The sequence below is a fragment of the Lissotriton helveticus genome, chromosome 7, assembly GCF_964261635.1.
Source record: "Lissotriton helveticus chromosome 7, aLisHel1.1, whole genome shotgun sequence".
Classification (NCBI taxonomy): domain Eukaryota; kingdom Metazoa; phylum Chordata; class Amphibia; order Caudata; family Salamandridae; genus Lissotriton; species Lissotriton helveticus.
The window spans coordinates 534986721-535006339 of record NC_136068.1 but is presented as its reverse complement, the minus strand read 5'-3'; the positions used below and the strand labels follow the sequence as shown (position 1 = coordinate 535006339).

The 19619-nt window shown below is 46.1% G+C and overlaps 1 protein-coding gene across 1 annotated transcript in view; it reads left to right on the top strand.

Annotated features, from left to right (window-relative positions):
• LOC144769151 (transmembrane protease serine 9-like) overlaps positions 1 to 19619 on the top strand; it is a 1211004-nt gene that overhangs the window by 1141992 nt on the left and 49393 nt on the right. Inside the window, exon 19 of the mRNA XM_078653156.1 lies at positions 9469 to 9746. Coding sequence (XP_078509282.1) covers positions 9469 to 9746 — 278 coding nt within the window. The remainder of the gene's footprint in view (positions 1 to 9468; positions 9747 to 19619) is intronic.

Genomic DNA, 19619 nt, shown 5'->3' with positions numbered 1-19619 from the left:
AATATTAGTATGGGCTTATAGCCCACAGCTGAGGTCTGTACCAGATGTTTTTTTTGTTTTAGTATTTTATTTTTTATTTTCAACCGGCAGAGTTGTACAACATACAGAATAATTCTCTAAGCATTATCAGTCTACATCCATGAAAACATCACGTAGGTGCTCAATAATCGGATACAACACACTTCATATATTACATAAGACAATGATATCACATGCGTTAGGCATCATATATTCTACATCTTCGACGTATATGCAGTTACACATCTCCATCAACATCATATGCTTATATCAGTCTCCCAGCCCAGGCTCTGCGCCCGTCGGGCAGTCAGCCCAAGGATAGTACAATCAGTCTATGGCATTTTGCAAGTATTGCACAAATGGTTCCCAAAAGTCTCTTGGTCGGGACACTAGAGGTAAGGCTTCCGCATAGCACTCTAGTGTTGTCTTACAATAGGTCATATCTGTTTTCCAGTCCTTCAGTCTAGGTGGCCTCTTACTCCCCCATTTCATTGCCACGCGCCTTTTTACAAGGAGTAATGCCACTGCCAAGAACTTCCTACGCCTAGCGTGTTTGAGCTTTTTGATACCCAGCAGGCATGTCAAGGGCGAATTTGTAATGCATTCCGAGAGCATGGTGCTCAACGCTGCAGTGACTGCATGCCAATATGGCTGCAAGAGAGGGCAGGACCAGGCTATGTGTATGAAATCTGCATCTGTCGCACCGCACCGGCAGCAGAAGTCGGTGTCTCGAAGTCCCAATCTGTGTAGCTTTTGTGGGGTGTAATAAATTTGATGAAGGAATTTGAAGTGTATAATACGCAGGTTACAGTTCGACGTGAGAAGTGTGAGCTGCGTACAGCTATAGTGCCAATCTTGTTCGTCAATAGGTTCGCCTAGTGACTGTTCCCACCTAGCCCTCGCCATCGTAGGCACAGCAGCCTGTTCATTTTGATCAGCAGTGTATAGTCGAGACACTAAGTTGTTTCGAGTAGGGGACATCAGGAGTATCTGCAGGGACAACAGCTGTTCGGGCTTAGTGGGGAATGAGGCGTAAAACGCCCTTAGGGCCGCACGAAAGCGCAGATATACAATATTTTTCTTATGGGTCTTGTGGGCACATAAGGCAGTGTCTGACCATTTAAGAAATGTAGTGTGCGGAAACGTTTGGCCTAGGGTTTGAAACCCCATGTTCACTAGGAGTGTCTGCAAGTTTGGTTCTTGTGTCACCGTAAGCTGGGGGTGATTGGCTGTTGGTAGTGCTCGTGCATATATTGGCAATTTATTAGCTCTACGCGCAAATGCGTACCACACTCTCGAGGTAGTCTTAGCCGGGTGTATCGTGTCATGTAGTGCATGTCGTATCAGGTTGGCCAGTAGTGCCATCAGCGGCGTGGGGGAAATACTGTCCCTTTCCACCACAACGTGCGTGATGAAGGCATGTGGTCTCGTCTAATAGTGTGCATGTTGGGCCTGCGCACAAATGTAATAGAGTTGGAAATCGGGCGCCTCAAAGCCTCCCATGTGGTATGGTTGGGCGAGGACCTTCCAACTTATTCTAGCCTGTTTACCAGCCCAGGTCAATTTCTGGAGTACAGAGCGTAGTCTGTCAAAGAAGGAATTTGTTAGCCAGATAGGAATATTCCAGAATAAATACAAAAATCTGGGTAGAATGATCATTTTCTGGAGTGCTATTCTATCCGCCAAGGAAAGCGGCAGTTTGATCCACCTGTCAACCTGATCCTCCAGTTTTGTCATCGCCGTGCCATAATTTTCCCAGAGAACCACCTCTGGGTCTCTGTGTATCCATATCCCAAGGTACTTAACCGGGACAACACACCATTTTAGGGGGTAGTCTAGGTTTGGTGCCACCGTACCTTCAGTGAGCGAAATCACTACTGATTTATCCCAGTTTATGCAGAGACCCGTATATTGTTCATATTGTATTTATTCTCGAATGAGGGGATTCAGGTTCTCATCCGGGTGTTTGGTATAGAGGACCATGTCGTCCGCATATAGCGAAATGCCAATGGGTCGGAGAGTGAATTATAGGGCCGTGGCGGAGTGTTTCTGCCGAATCTTACAGGCTAGTGGCTCAAGGATCAGGGCAAAAAGCATAGGTGACAGTGGGCTGGATGGGGGCAGATTTTAGGCCATTGATGCGGACCCTTGCTTTTGGAGCTGTGGACAATAGGGAAATCCACTTTAGGAAAGGTTCTGGGAACCCCATCTTATGCAGGGTGGCGAACATGAAGCCCCACTCCACGGAGTCAAATGCCTTAGCAGCATCTAGCAAGGCTGCTGCCGCCGGCACGTCCGGGTCCAGGTGATGGTATAAAGAGAAAATGGTGCGCAAGTTTTGGGCCGTGGATCGTGTCGGCATAAAGCCTGCTTGATCAGGTAGCACCAAGTTGCAAAGGAGTGGTTGTATTCTATTTGCTACTATTTTTGCCAGTATTTTCGCATCTATGTTAATCAGAGATAAAGGCCGGTATGAATCACAGAACTGTAGATCTTTCCCCGGCTTGGGGAGCGCTATCAGCAATGCTTCCGAAAGAGTAGTGAGAAGTGTGCCTTCCTTGTATGCTTCCTTCAGCATTTCTGCAAAGTACGGCACCAGTAAGTCGCGATATTCTTTATAAAATTCTCCCGGGAGCCCATCTAGGCCCGGAGCCTTATTATTAGGAAGAGAGTTAAAAGCATCAATGATTTCTTCCTTGGATATTGGCTGGCAAAAATATTGTCTGTGAGTATCAGATAGCCAGACGAGGCCTATATCATTTAAATACTCCTTGATATCGGAAGCTTGGGGGGTAACTCTAGCCGTGTATAGCTGCGTGTAGTAATCTGTAAAGCAATTGAGTATTGCTGGTGTGTCATACACTCGGGTATTGCTAGCATCCCTAATTTCGGTGATGTGTGCCGTATTGTGTGCAGGTCTAATTTTGTATGCCAAAGCCCTGCCAGGTCTGCCACCTTCACAATAGCTACGTGCCACATATTTACGCGAAAGATATTTTACTTCGTCCGCAGCAAAATCATTATATGTATCAATCTGCTTCCGTATGCCTGCCAATAGTGTGTCGGAAGGCTGTAGCTCATAACTGCGTTCAAGAGCCCGGATAGTCCTCTCAGTATTTTCCAATTGGCGCTGTATATCACGCAGTATACCCGCATGGGCACCTATACAGTGGCCACGAACCGCGACCTTAAAGGCTTCCCATAGGGTTCATGTACTTTGAACTGAGCCAGTATTAGTCTAAAAAAAATTCACGATTGCCTGCCGCAGGTCCTCCCGGAACACCTGATCTTGTAGCGCCGAGGGTTTCAACCGCCATGTGAAGTGTCTCGGTGTATGTGTCGGGATATTTAATTTAAGTAAGACCGGTGCATGGTCTGAGAGGGTTTTAGGCATGTGTGATACCCCAACAGCCCCATGTGCAAATGTCTTGAGTGACTAACCAGTAGTCCAGTCTGGACCATGTAGGGTGCATTGCTGAAAATCAGGTACCCTCCCTTGTAGTAGGGTTCCTCTGCCTCCATATGTCCACCAGGTTCCAGTCAGACATCCCATCTCGCAGGACTTTAGCCGACCGCTTACCATACCGGTCTATGCCAGATGATCCGTCTATGGCAGGGTCTAGGCATGTATTGAAGTCTCCTACCCAGATTACCTTGTCAGGTTGCAGTTCCCTCAGCACCGACCAAAGTTGGGCATAAAAAACGGGGTCATCCGTATTCGGACCATAGACATTCACTATAGTTAATGTGGTGCCCCCGTAGTTCCCTTGTAATATCACATAGCGTCCGTGGTCGTCTCGTATAGATTTAATGTGTGTAAATGGTACGGACCGTTTCACCCAGATTAGGACCCCTCTGGCATATGATGAATAGGAGGATGCTAGTCGAAATGAGGCCCACCTATTACCTATGTGTTGTTCACAACGGTCAGTGAGATGAGTTTCCTGCAAGCAGGCCACGTCAATTTTGTGTCGATCTAAATATGTCCGTATTTTGCGTATTTTTTGTGGGTTGTGTAGGCCCTTCACATTCCACGAGAGAAGAGAGAGCGGCCTGCAGTCCTTTAAAGTATCACCCCTAGCGTGCAGCATAAGCATGGACTGGACCTACTAGGGGCATCTCGTGGCCCCTCTTTGTTGTGTCCTTGGAACATGTCAGTCACGAGTAGTACAATTATCCGTCTGCCGGTCAGAATTTTCTGTTTCCCCATTACTACCCCTTCCCACTCCAAAACCCCCAACTCGGCGGAGACATCTCCCACTCCAACAATCGTACCTCCCCGTTGATAAATCAAACAAAAACAAAGGAAAAAAACTAATACAAGTAACTGTGCGGTGCTCGCGTGAGGGTCGGAGCTGCCCACCCATTACTTATATCCAGGGTTACATGAGTCTGAGCCCACTGCTAGTTACTCTCATCCAGTCTCCACATATCTATGTCTTATCACTTATATAAGACCCCATGGCAACAGTAGTTAACTCCAGAATTAGGCCTCCAGTGGCCCCAGCATAATAGGAAGTACAGACAGGCCCCCCAACATATTAAACAAGTGTCCACTTATCTGGATGCGATGTCAGCTACGTGTGTATGCTCATATCACCAATGTCCAATGTCTTGATAGTTAAAGATATCACTCAGGGGAACAAATGTCTAGTGCCGTTGCTACAGGCTCGGAACAGGGCTATTCCACATCAGACAGGATCGGCTGCTCTCCCTGTTCGCTGCGTGGCGATCTTCTCCGCACGCCCATTTTTGCTTTCTGTTTTAGGAATTTCTGCACCTCCACCGTATCATTGAAGATCCGAGTTTTGCCCTCCATCGTAATCTTGAGCCTCGCCGGGTACAGCATTGCATAGGGGATGTTGAGTTCACGCAATTTCTGATTCACATCCATGATTTTTTTCCGTGCTTCTTGTACCGCTGAGGTGAAGTCTGGGTATAGCGACAGATCCATCCCCTCGTGGGTGAGCTTACCAAGTTCCCTGGCCTTCCGCAGTGCTGCATCGCGGTCTCTATCGTTGAGTATCTTGGCTATAATAGGCTGCGGCCTGGACCCAGGAGGAGGCCTCTGGCCAGTGACCTGTGCGCCCTTTCGACTATAAACACATCAGAGAAGGTGTCTCGGCCCAACAAGGTAATCAGCAGTTTCTCAACGTACTGCTCCATTGGGCCTGTGTTGGTGGTTTCCGAAACACCCATCAGGCGGATATTGCATCTTCTAGATCTGGCTTCTAAGTCCTCTGCCTTCGCCGCCATAGTCGCCAGCTGCTTCTCCATCCATTTTCGTTTGGGGTCCATTTGCGTCTGAGAGTCCTCGGCCTCCGAAATCCTTCGCTCCGCCATGTCTATACATTCAGTGTGTTCCGACATACGATCTACCCTGTAGGTCAGAGAGTCGATTTTACCATCAATGTTCGTGAGGGAGGTCTGTATAGTGTGGAACATGGATTGTATGGCGTCACCTGTTATCCCACTGACCTCCGACATCGTGAGCGGGGAAGGGGTCCGTGACTCCGTGGCATTATCTGGTTGTTTCTTCGTCTGCTCGAAGGATAATTTCGACTGGTTGCGGTCTGGGTTCCCCATGGTGGAGCCTCTTCAAACTACAGTAGCTGCAGGGTAAGTGGTCAGTCCTCAGGTGGCACCGGGAGGGCAGCGCGTCGCCTCAATCTAGCGCCTTAGTCCCCACCAGGCCAGCCCGTCAGCACATCTTGAGCGTATCGCCAATCCAGGATGGAAAAAACACCGCTGTAGGGCAGCGTATCGTGTCGCGCTGTCGCCACTAGATTTATGTCCGGGCAGTCTTCCATCTCACTGGCGCACAGGTGGCTGTAACGGTGGGCCTTAAACGATGTGCGGCAGGCCCCAAAAGTGTTTTGTGAAAGTTGCGGGGTTGGTGAATATATAATGGGGCTACTTTCTAATTATGTCCAGACCACAAGTTTTGGTGCGTCACAGTCGCACTCCGCCGCATCACCAGGAGCAATGAAAGGGAGGGGTGCTCGGTTATGCTGAAAGGTGGCCTCTAGCAGACTCACTTCGTTCCGCCGTGCAGATGAGGGTCTGTCTTCATACCACCCTCCAGGCACTTGTATGGCCCTTCATCTCCAACCGGGCCCAGGCGGCGGCCTTGCTGTCTCCTCGAGTCGCCATTAACCCCGCGTGGCCCCGGCTCTCCAGCAGCCCAGGAAGGGCAGGGGGGCACGGCACACTCACTGCAGCATCAGGCCCAGCAGGGGCTAGTGCAGGTCTCCAGAACCACAGGGGCCGAAGTCGATCGACCATCGCCGCTGCGGTTATTTTTCCCCGCTCAGGAGCCTCGTCTCACCCCTTCAGGTCCTCCCGGGCAGCCGCACCACATGGCTGCACCTGCGATCTCGGCCACAGGGGTCCGGGCCTTCCGGCAGTCCGGCCCCCGTGCGTAGCCTCTGTTGCGGCCTTGCTCGTACGCGAGAACGAGGTCTCCGCCCCGCGGCAGCAGCACCAGGCCCGCGGATTCAAGCCGATGTCGCTGTGTGGCTGGGCCGCGGCTGATGGCAAAACCCCCGTTGGTTAGCGCCCGGATATCCTTGGTTACCAGTCAGGGGGAGCATCTCGCTTGCTGGCTAGTTCCGCCCTCCCTGTACCAGATGTAAAAGGCCCTGAACCCTAGTTATAGATATGAGCCGCAGGAGAGTGCCTATAAGGAGGGAAAGGGCCTTTTTCAACCGGTACAGCCCAAAGCAGAAGGGCAATAAGGCTATTAGTACATTACACCCACTAAGGTCAGAATGTCTTCAGTTAAAAAGGGAGGAACGTGAAGACAAGCATTGGAATGTTGGAGCTAGGGGCTTATACCAGCTATTATAAGACCGGAGCTACCCCATTGTCTTCAGTGGATCTTTCAGCATTCGAAATGTTCTCATATAGCTTTATAGCCTGCAGTAGTGGGCTATACAGACCATTAAAGGCCTGCTCCACCGTTAAAACCTGAACTAAAGGCTAGGGCCTTTAACAACGGAGTGGGCCATTAATGACCGGTATAACCCAGCTACAGTGGGCTATAAAACTATTAGAACATTGAGCCCTATGAGGGCAGAATGTTCTAATTAAAAAACACAAAGGCCTCTCAGAGCCCGAAGGGGTTGAAATTCCCCTCGAACTCTAAAACCTTTGTTTCACAGCTCTTGCTGTGAGCATTCTACGGCTAAAAGCACTCGCAGGGCCACAGCTGTTAACTATTGAACAATCACAGCAAGAGCTGTGAAAGGGGACTGAAGTCAGGCCCTGGTTCTCCTCAGCTTGGCTGAACTGCTTTTTGTAGTTAAGCCACGCCAGGGAGACCCAGGAGCTGAGCAGCATTTAACACTCCCTCCTTCTGAAGCCCTAGTGGCACTGAGCTACAGGAGGAGAGAGGGGTAAAAGCTGCACATGTCCTTCTGCACACCTCTTCCTTTAATTTTCCTCTGCTTAAATAATATATTTTTAAGAAGCAGGGGAAAGAGAAATGCAGATTCTATGTACTAGTGCCATGTAAATTTGAGAGCAGAGGGCCTATGCCAGTTAATATAGGCTGCTGCTGCTCCATTGCCTACAAAGGTGCTCTCAACATCCCAATGTTCTAATATACATTATGAGCTGATCCAACTTATTACACACCCTCTGAATCAACATTTTTTTTATGATGCTTACATTTTTTGTTTTCTTCCGATATTTTAAAAATTATGACCTTTTACGTTTTATTACCTTAGATTATTTTGTATTCCTATGAATTTTAAATATGATCTTTAATGCACTGTATTGTTGATCTTTTTTGAGATCCAAACTAATTTATTGAATAAACTCTAAAACTTGCAAGCCACAACACTAGTACCAGGACTGAGCTGAATGAAGAGGAACAGGAATTTAAGTGAGGATGGCTAGAAGTAAGGAAGAGCAGTTGTTAAAACATAGAAACAGTAGGGTAAACTTTATGAGTTTTGGAAATATTGAACGTATTTTGTGAATGGTGCAGAGCTGGAGGTAACAGTTGTGTGAGACAGTATACATGACAGTATACATGCATTGAGAGAAAAGCAGGGAGTGGTCAATGATAACTGCAAGATTTTTGTCTGATTGTGACAGGCGATGTTTAGTAAGGAGATGGTAAGAAGACAGCGAGTGAAAAGGGGGCCGTAATAAAATAAAAGAGACATTACTAAATAGTTGCATGGTGAAATGGTGTGATCCGAGATTTGCTAGCCGAAGTAAAATTAGTGATAGTTTCCAAGGATTACTGATGGGGATAATAACCAGGGAAGTGCAGAACCAGAGAGATCAAAGAACGAAAGAGAAGCAAGGAGTAGAGGGGCTGGTCAATCCTGGTAATAGATTGAGATAAAGTAAGGCAGGACAGAATGAGGAGAGTGGGCTGTAGACATGCTGGGTCAATGTGAGCTGATTCTAACACAACAAGAGTATTTTTATTGGAGAGAGGAGGCTGAAATGCAGATTAAATAGACAAAGGAAGACATGAGTGCATAGATGCAATAGTGGTTTATGTATGCCATAGATAAGGGTGAGCTGGGACAGCAGTTAGAAGGGATGTAATAGTCAAGAGACGGTTATCTAAATAACAGAAAAATCTATGCATATTTGAAAGAGTTAGGGGGTGAGTTTGAATAAAGAGATAGACTAAAGATGGCAGTTTAGGTGAGCAAGAAGAAGCAAAATTGAGGCATTTAGCAGGCTGAAGGCCAGTAGGGGGCTCTTCAAAGCATGCTCAAAATTAAAAGACTGAAATAAGCGTGAATAAGCTGGCGTTGGGCAGAAGATATTGCAACAGAAGCAGAGAAAATACAGCTTGCAATGGTTATTTTATATGTCACATAGTTGGTGAATTCAGCTTAGAAACAAAGGAGAACTTCGGAGAAACGATAAGGCGTGGAGGTGCTAAGACAAAAGACACTAGTGAAAGTTAGCTGCCAGGTAAAGGGGGAAAGGGGTAGAGTTGTATTTGCCGGTTGATAACAGCATTATTTAGAAAGGCACTAGTTGTTATCTGAGTTAATGAGAGAGAAGTGATGTGGCATCCAAGGTGATAAGTTTAGCTGAAGATGCAATGAGTTGAGGCCTTCAGTGTGGAGTTTTTAAGGAGGGTTTGGACAATTATAGAGGGTGAGGTATCTAAGAAAAAAAAGAGAGATTGTTTCAGAAAGAAGCGTACATGCACTGCAGTGAAAAAGGTAAGAAACAAAGCCGATGGTTTGATAAATGGTAAGTGACTGGAAAGGTACAATAAAATAATCCAGAGTGAAATCCTGGACAAAGTTGGATTTTTGAGATGGGAGAGTGCAAGGTTCAAACAGTGATGCAGGGCAGAAAGTGTAGATATGCAGAGCTGTCATCAAGAGTTGAAAGATGTCTGACATTCAAGTAGTAATGGGAGTAGTAAGAACCTCAAACTCATGTTGCATTGACCTCTCTTCTCAGTTTCAGAGATTATCCCTACTATCTCAGTGTCTTCTTGGGTGCACACTCTCTTTCACTGTGGAACTCGCACCAGGTGTACTCCAGTGTTCAGCTGATCGTCTTAAACAACGATTTCAACGGTGGCTCCAGGTCACCTGGGGATCTCGCCCTGCTGCAGTTGTTGACCCCTGTGGATTTCACCGACTACATCCTTCCGATCTGCCTGCCGGCTCCGGAGGTCCAGTTCCCCATCGGAATGAACTGTTGGGCCACTGGCTGGGGGGATATCAGCAACGGAGGTGAGATTGAAGGAAGTGTGATGAAATGCAATGTATGCGGGTGGGAGATGGGAAATGTGGGAAAACTGCAAAACTGACTCAAAGCATATATTTAACACTGCATCATTGCTGGTGATGGCGCGAGATTACCAGTTCGGGATATTTTCTAATACCATACTTACCTGGACCCATAAACATACACACCTTAAATCGGTAATCTATTTTCCCTGCCTCTCAGTGGTTTTATATTATATACCTGAACATCATAACTTACCAATTCCTTGTCACTTTACTTATTTTAATCACTTAGGTGATTTGATCTGGCTGTTAGAATAATAGGTAGCATAACAATTCACCTTATCGTAAAATACCAACAGACTCGGGGAAGTTTTAAATACGTTATCTATGCAATATTTTGTGAGTCAAGTACCAATACAGAGCGATTAAAGACTTTTCAAGTAGAAAAATAACGATCAAAGACAAAATCTTTAGAGAATTAGCTAAATTACTTTTAGACATCGGTACCTGGGAAGGGTGAGAAAAGGAAACAATACAAGGACATACCACACAGATTTATATTTACCTAGAATGGTGCAAGGACCAACCCCTGGCCAAGGACTGGAAAGAAAGGGCTCCCGACTAAACAGGAGCCAACAGGACAGGACAGGTAACCTCAGCTAAGTGCAACGCCAGCGTCACACCCCTCTCTGCAGCTACTCTCATTCCCCTTCTCTAGGACAGAGTCTTCTCCTTCAGCAAAACTTTTGATTCTTCTTTCAGAGTGCTTGACCAGCCCTATGAGGTCTGCGGCATCCATGATTCTTCTTCAGCATACGTTGGGTCAGTGAAATGTCTGTCACAAGTCGGACAATCTAACTGACTAAGCCTACCTTAGTTATACCATTTCCAGGGCATGTACCACCCCCCAATGATGAAAATGTGTGTATTCCCTTTATTTGATTGGTCAGAAAGATGGAGAGAGGTCATCACACCATACCAGTATGAGGTCATTTTCCTTTATTTTAATAAAGCTAGATTCCCGCCCATAATTGTACTTTCCCATGTTTTTATTCCACCCAGCATTATTTCATTTAGTTTCATATACAATGTATAACATTTTTTTTTTTTATTCCTTTCTCCGGGTTCGGAGGTGAGGTTCCCAGGTGCATAGCTGGTAAAATGGGACTTGGCAGGGTTTCAATGTCAATGAATTCAAGGGTTTCAAGTTTCATGATGGAAAATACAGACACTCTTCAGGCCCAAATACGAGCTATAAAGTCAAAGAGAGAGACATTAGAATACACAAATAAATGAATGCACTGTATACCACTTATTTCTACTCTAACCCCATTACTTTATTTTTACTATTGCATTAATAATTAGCAAGACACACAAGGTTTAGTTTAAGCAAAAGCATATGCATTAGCATGTGAAGTTTGAATCCGCCATCTTAGATGCTACTGCGCAGCTGCAAAGAATTCTCACCAAAAGCAAAGACGTCATAATACATAGCTGCAGTAGACGCATGCGCAGAAGAGTTCCTGCATTTTCGGCAGCCATTTTAAGACACTCGGGTTACTTGTTAGTAAAGCACATAGATAAGCTTCCCATAGGTACTGAAATGTTTTGTGGTGCAATTATTAGTACTTACAAAACATGTTGGTTAATAAGTTATATGTTATTTCGAGAGGGCTGAATCCAAGCAAGTTTCTTTTACATATGAAACCTTGCTCCATCACTGGTAAGATATTTATATTTTAACTAAGCTAAAAAAAACCTGTACAAGTCAGTGACCCCCACTGTGTAGCTGTCATCTCTTATTGGGCAGACTCGTGTCCTGCAACAAAAGGGAGGATTTTAAGTGGAAACTCTCTGAACAGCACATGCGCCAGGGTTCATGTCAAATTAAAACTGCCTTCTTATTACTGCAATGACTGGATTCTGAAGCTTGGAATCAATTCTACATCAGTGCAAACTCAACTCATGGAGGGAGTTCAGAGATGAAAGCAGGAAAGTAGAAATCAAGGAGCATATTTATGAGACTCAGGCAGCACAAATCACAAACTCATATCTATGAGGCCACGCCAAGCCACAATGCGTGGATTTGAATGGCCTCATAGATATGGAGTAAGGCAAGACAGCGCAAATCGCTGCGTTGCATTACTCTGTGCTCAGGAGGTGTTCCATGCAGATTAAGGTGTGTTTTCACATGCAACACCCATGGATTTTGACACATCCACAGGTTTACGGGAGCATGCAAATCTGGGGAGGTGCCAAAATCTTAAACCTCTTGAGGTAAGGCGAATTGAGAAGAAATAACAATATTTCTCCTCATTTTTTTCCTCTGTCTATGTGTGTTGCATTCTGCAGCACACAGAAAGAAGAAAATGCCTCTTAGGATTGTTTTTGTGCAGGAAGGTGCTGCTTCCTGCAAAAAAACAATCCTGCATGCAACACAGGCATACTTGCACCATGGTGCAAGGGTTCCTGCGTAGACACTAGGCTGTTGAAACGGCACCAGCGCATGGTGAAAGGACAGAAATGCACCTTATTGCATAAATGCAGTGCATTCCTGCCCTTTCACTTTGACATAGGACAGCACAGCAAGCTGACTTGCTGCACTGTCCTACGCCAAACCCCCATGAATGAGTGCCCTAGTTTCATTACCGCTGTAAAATAAGTGTACAGAAACCAGGCAGTGACGTTGTAATGAAGGTGTGCACTGACATCCACATGGCTGCTTTGCAAAACTATGCCTGTGAACTCTAATCTGAAATATGAAGCTGTAGCAGCTTTTCCACTTTTAAGGAATACTAGATCTTATAGCATAAAGGACAAACTTTTGGGGCCTAATTATGTTATTATAGGATGTATTGCAATTGATAAAATCTGATACCTTTGGGTTCAGAATTCCATAAATTCTGCCTATTCTGAGCATTGCCATTAAAAGTAGGGCATAAGATGATGATTTCAGCTTTTAATGTACAATTTTCTGAATTGCCCTGTATTTAGCAGTCATTTGCCCTCAGTAAATTGTGGGCAAGCAGAGTTTTCTATAAAACTCAGAATTGGCATGTGTGGTAACAAGACTTTGCCCACAAACCAACACTTAACAGTATAATTCCATAAGTTAAACTAGAACAAGCACAGTTTCCTGGAAGAGACAGTCCGATGAAGCAGAATGCGTATTTGGTGACAAATTTAAATCTTGTATCAGGTTAAAACGCAATATCAGTTAATTTCACTAGCTTAATCCTCACAGTTTAGAAAGGTTTGTTCTGAAAACGAAGTAGGCAAAGCCAAACATAGTAAGAGGAGTTCTGAGACCAACATTCACTATATACAAAACGTAATGTAATAACTTATATACCCCAGTTCAGTTTAGTTTTTAACCCTAGGCGTAGTTGCTCTACACGTAGCTACGCAAAGTGCACTTCGCACTACGCAAGCTATGCGTAGCTACGTGGACTGCGTAGGGCGGTAGGGAAAATGCTGTTCGCACTGATTGCTCAGTGCTGGATGCTTGTCCGCACTGTGCAATTATTGCAAACGGCATCTTGCGCAGTGCAAGCGGTCGTTTTCTGCCGCTCAAGTAGATTTGTACTCAAGTGGCAGCTTTCTCAACGCGGACTGGTAGTTTCTCCTCGCGAGCGGTTGCGAGCATACGCGACCACTAGCAATGAGAAACCTGACCTCCCCGCGTTGAGAATCTCGACAGGAGGTATATTTTCCACGCTCGCTTTCGGCAACTTGATGTTGCTGATCGCGAACGAGGGAAAAGTCTCGCCGGGATGTTGATTTTGCTAGCTCGCGGTCGCCAACTTGACGTTGAGCAAGCAAAAAATGCCCTCTATGCGTGTTTGCACAGTGCTACGTGCAATTCGCGTAACACGTAGTAGCTCAAACTACGCAAACTACATGAGTGTAGCATAGTCCTATGCCCAGGGTTAATCGTTTTGTAACAGTAAAGCTGGGTTCAGACATTTTAAGGTGTGCTGTCAATCCCACTGTCCTGTGTAAGATTGCACTAGTATGTAGAGAATACCAGTCATTGGCACAGCAAGAAACCAGGGCCATGATCCTGTCCCACCAACACCGTGTGTACGACAATAGGGATAAAGCGGGGTGGCTGTCAGCCTGGCTGGGTCGGATGGCAGCTGAGGGTAGATGGGTTGCGAGATCGTAGGAGAAGATGGGGACACCCTTACCGCACCCAATACATTGCAATCAGTTTTCAAGATATTATGCAGCCTACTATAAGGTGCAGCCTTTAGCAGATGCTACCCAAATAGAGAAATACGTGGAGGTCACGGTCCCCACTTTGTTGGGAGATGAAAGGCATACTCTAGAGGGAGAGGTTGTATTATCAGACGTCTTAACCGCCATTAGTCAATTAAAGACTGAGAAAACCCCAGGCCCTAATGGTTTATAGGCTGAAAGTTGGATCCTTGGTCCACACCAACTTAAGATGTTTGGTGAAGCTACAGAAACTCTCCCTTTGGACCTCAGTAGTGCCACTATTGTAGTGATTCACAAACCAGGTAGTCCAGAGATGCAATGCAGCTCTTACTGACTGATTTTGCTCTTTAACACTGAGACCAAAATACTATCCACTATATTGACTAACAGACTGATAACAGTCTTCAGTGATCTAATAAATCTAGATCAATTGGGCTTCATGCCAAAAAGGTCTACTAGATTTAATCTCCACCAATTATACAACTGGATTCAGGCAGTCCGACATAGGAAAGACCCCCCCCCATATAATCCTGTTATTTGATGCTGTACATTGGCCCTTCCTGAGGCAAGTATTGGTAAAGTTTGGGTATGGCCCCAACTTTATTGACTGGGTTGACATACTCTATAACAACCTGGTTGCTAGAGTCAGAGTGAACAATGAGATGTCTACTGAAATACCCATAGAGTGGGGCACAAGACAAGGATGCCCACTACCACCCCTTTATTTAGCCCTAATATTAAAGACCCTGGCAATCATAGTCAGGTCCCACCCAAGCGTAGAGCGATTTATACTAGCGGAGGAAGACCTTGGTGGTGAACACATATTGTTATGTGCAGATCATATCCTTCTATATGTATCCAGACTAACTGTGTCACTCCAGGCCATATTCCTGATATTTGACAGTTATGGGCCACATGCAGCTTACCAAATTATTTGGGACAAGTCCAGTCTATACCATGCGGATGGTCCCCTTAACGAACAGAGCTGTCCAGGAAAGCTGCGTATTGACAGGCGGGGATTTAAATATTTGGTTATGTACGTGACCTCTAACATTAAAACTAGTTTGGATTCGTAGGGTAAGTCATGATTTTGATGAGGACGTAGAAAGATGGAAAACACTGCCATTAATATTAGGATAGGTGGCTATGTACAAGATGGTGTCACTCCCAAAATTCCTATATGTCCTTCAAAACACCTATTGTAAGATGCCCGATGATGTGTTTACTAGGATCGACAGTGAAACCCGAACACTATTTTGGAATGGGAGACATCCTAGGGTGGCACTGGGAACACTTCAAATGAACCAATATAACAAGGTTATTTACCTCCCCAACATCTGGGCCTATTATTGGGATGCACACTTAATTGTGGTCACCGACTGGGGATACCAACTCAACAGGTGCGCTAGAGAGGACCCAATTTCGGGTGAGTTTGTATCTACATTACATATACGGGGTTTGGGGTCACGTAGCTTGTTGACTGCGACTCAGGTGACCATCGCCGTGTGGAAAGGTTAGTAAAATGGAACAAGAGATTGTCACCGGTGATGCCCCAGTGGATAGGAACACGATTAAAAGAATCTGGAAAGTTGAAGGGCTTTAGGAAGTGCAACATAGTTGGCATCTCCAAATTGGGAGAACCTATTGAAGAGGGTACACTGCTTCCCTTAGGCCACCTGCAGAGGGAATACCATCTACACAATGCCCAATATTTTAAATACCTGCATTTGCAACATGCCAGGCAAGCAGAAAGAATAGTAGAAGACCTCTAGGATTATGCCCCACTAGAGGGGAGGTTCCTTCAAGGGCAGTTATCTGAGAATGCAATATCATGGACCTCTAAGACTATCCTAAATAACATCCCTGATACCCTGACCGAACTGAAAGAAACCAAGAAAGAAGAGGTGGGTGAACTAAAATCCATAGACTGGGAGGTGGCCCTGATGCACCCAAGAGAGTTGGCAATCAAATCCCGCCTGCGACTTATTCAATTTAAAGTCCTCCACAGAGTGTACTATGCTAGGGCCCACCTTCATACATTTGGTAGGGCTGCTACACCCAACTGCTTGACATGTGGCGATGTGGCAGGATCCTTCATACACACAATATGTCCATGCCCAGAGATCAGTTCATACTGGCACAATATAGTGGAGGAACTAAATAAGGTACTGGGTGTCAACCTAGCGATGGACCTCATATTTGTCCTATTATGTGTACCCACAAGAGTAGACGTACCCAGGAGTAAACTCGTTTTTGGCAACTTGGGCATGGTAGTAGCAAAACAAGACATTGCATGCTATTGGGGAACCCTGAGCTGCCTACCCTGAGGGATTGGAAGTTGGTAATTGTAGGAGGGTAGGATCCTTTTAGCATGTTACCCCACTTTTTGCCTGGTGTTGCTGTGTTTTTGACTAGTCTGACTGGGATCCTATTGATCAGGACCTCAGTCACTGTGCTTTCTCCCTAAATTTGACTATGGTAAGTACGTTGGTACATTCCCAAGTGGCTACTGGTGTACCCTTATAAGCCCCTAGTATATGGTACTGAGGGATGTATGACATTACAACGCATGCTTTTACCACGCATGCCTTTACAACGCAGTTTTTACAACGCATGCTGTTACAACGCATAGCGCTTAGGGGTGCTGGATAGTGAATAGTTTAATTTATTATTCCAACTCCAGTCCCCGTGGATAGTAGGGATGGTGCTGGATAGTAAATGAAATCTATTCCCTATCCTAGAGAGCCCCCCAGCGCAATGCGTTGTAATGACATGCGTTGTAATAGTTGCGTCGTAAAGGCATTGCGTGGTAAAAGTTGCGTTGTAAAGGATGTTTCCCGGTACGGAGGTACCCAAGACATGGGTACACCAGGGGTCTCCCATGGGCTGCAGCATATATTATGCCACCCATGAGGGACCACATAAACTGTGACTCCAGGCCTGCCATTGCAGCCTGTGAGAGTTGGTGCTTGCACCTCTCACTACAGATATGTTTCCTTATATCTGAGGTCACTGCACTTAAAACCTATAAGGCACCCCTATGGCAGGCTCTTCAGTCCTGAGGGCAGGGTGCTTGGTTATAAGTGTGAGGGTGCCCCTGCATGAGCAGGACACCCCTACAAACCCAGGAGTCGATTCTCTAGGATTTGTAAGTGGTCAGCTATTTTAATACATAAAGTGGACATCAGTCATTTTTAGATGTCTAACTATATATTGGCTGCACCAAAACCAGTCATGTTTGGTATCAAACATGTTGGAATCCTACTTCAACACCGATTCCAGTGTTGGATGCAGGATCCCATGTACTGAGGGGGCTCCCCTACGGTACCCTCTGTATTCCCAGTACCAGGCTTTCAGGGTCTAACAGAAAGCTAGTGCTTCTACAGACCCCAGACACCATTCTGCCCTTCTGCTGCTGAGATGAGCTTAAGCAGGGAAAGGTAGAACAATATGTTTCCTGTCACAGGGAGGTGTGACCACCTCCCAGACAGGACTTATTGTATTGGGCTGGGGTGGGGTGCTTGCTAGCGCCACCAGACTGCTTTGAGGGGCACATTTGGTGACCTTCTTGCATACTCCAGTTTGAGCCAGTTCAGGGAGCCCTTGGCTCCTGCTCTGGCACCAAATTGGACAAACTAGGACATGGGAGTATCCTCCCTCTGTCCAGCACCTCCGCTGGATGGGACCCCGAGTCTGTCCAACCCTTTCCCTAGGGTACTTAAGGGCTTACTTGTGGGTGGCTCTCCAGATTCGTCATGGGAACAGACTCAATCCTGAAACTATGTCACTCTTATACCGTCTGAACACTTGGATTTCATTCAACTTCGCCAGTAACCGAGACTGCATCCAGGAAGTCTCCTGCTTCTCTTGGTCTCGTCATTCTGTAAGTCTTTCTTCATCATCTGTGTCTGTGCTCCAGTCAGGTTATGTTCTAGCCCTGTGGGCATCAAGGACACCCGAAGTAATCTCACTTGGAGTGAAGGAGTCACTCCCCTGCATTTGTAGACACCTCAAAGAAGCTGACTGTTCTGCTTCTCCTGTCAGCCCATGGACTTCAAAATGCCCAGCAACACAGGGGGTGGTTCTGCAACTCTCTCAGGCCTGATCTGTCCTCTCAGCAAGTTTGAGGCCAGTATCCCTCGTTGGAACCGCTGGAATACTGCGTCGACTTGCCATTGTAAAGGCTTGTTGGCTTTGCACTCCAGAGATCTTCGGGTTGCAAGAAGCTCCAGCCTCCAGCATCTTATCTTACCATGATCTTTGTCCTCACCGCATCCTCTGCACTGTTGGCCTGCATCTTTGATGAGCTGCTCGAGGTCCTCGTGCGACTCCTGTGCCGCTGGCCTGTGGGTCCTCTTGGGGGTCTTATGTGGCTTCAGTGGGCTCCACTGCTTGCTCAGGCCTACTCTGACTCTCCTGCACTTGGTGAGTCCCGTGGACCTTGCTGGTCCCAACCCTGCACCTTCTTTGTTTGCCATTTCTGTTGCTGCTGCCAAGCCTTGTTGGGGTTCCTGCCAGATACAGACCCCCCTGGTTCTTGACTCCCAACGTAGGACAGCTAGTGAACGGCTCCTGGTCTTCCACATCGTCGCCTGGTCTTCACATCTACACCGACAAGGGCACCGGCACCTCTCCTGAAGTATCAAACATCAGTAAGTATTGCTTCTGTGCCTCCTGGTCCCCTCCAAGTGGCATAGATTCTGTCCCATCTGCTTGCAGGATCTTCTCATCTAGAATCCACCCATCGATTCCACCGGACACTTTCAAAGACTCCTCCAGCTGTATCTTCCCTGAAGTCCTCCATTGTGGTCTACAGCGGTTTCCGATGTCACTTCGCACCTATGCACCTCACTTCCCTGGTGTAGGTATCCTGGTTTCTGTGGTATCCACAGGTGGGGTGACTTTCCAACCTTCTGTCTTCCACTGGGTTTCTTCAGGGTCCACTGGGAAGGGTCCTTCTTCTTTAAAACGGCCACAGCGTCATTCCCATTGACTTGCATTGAGTAAGTGGCTGTGTTTCCTCTCTGCACACAGCCTCTGTGGTGTTCCTGAGTACACAGCTTGGGTGGTTCCTTGCATCCACAGCTCTTCTAAGTCCATTGGTCCAAGTTCTGACTTCGGTAGCAGTTTCCATTCCACTTATTTAGTATATGGTCTGGGCTCCCCCACTGGAGACTACTGTGTATGTGTGCTACTTACCTGCTTACAGTTGAAGTATTGACGTGTATTGTGTGTTTATATCTCCAGTTGGAGATATACCAATGTGTTAGTGGGTGTGTATAATAAATATAATTTTTTTTAAGTGCAATGGCCAGATCCCAGGCTCCATCTGTTTATTTTGAGACCAAGAATTACTCTAGGATTAATATCCTATGATTAAACCAGAGGAGATTAAACAGGCCTGTATATTTAATCCTATCTCTGCATTTACATTGGATGAATGAACATAATTGGCTTGAGCTAATATTTGTTTTCGTTCTAGCCTGTAGATGGCAGTGTTCTCCTTTCTACGAACGTTTTATTTAATTCTACACATTTTTAGATTGAGTCTACCAGACAGTGCAAGCTGTCTGGTAGCAAAATACATAATGTTGGTTTAGCAAGTAGATACAGGGGATTGGAACCTGCCAGCCCATTGCTTACCATTTGTTGGCT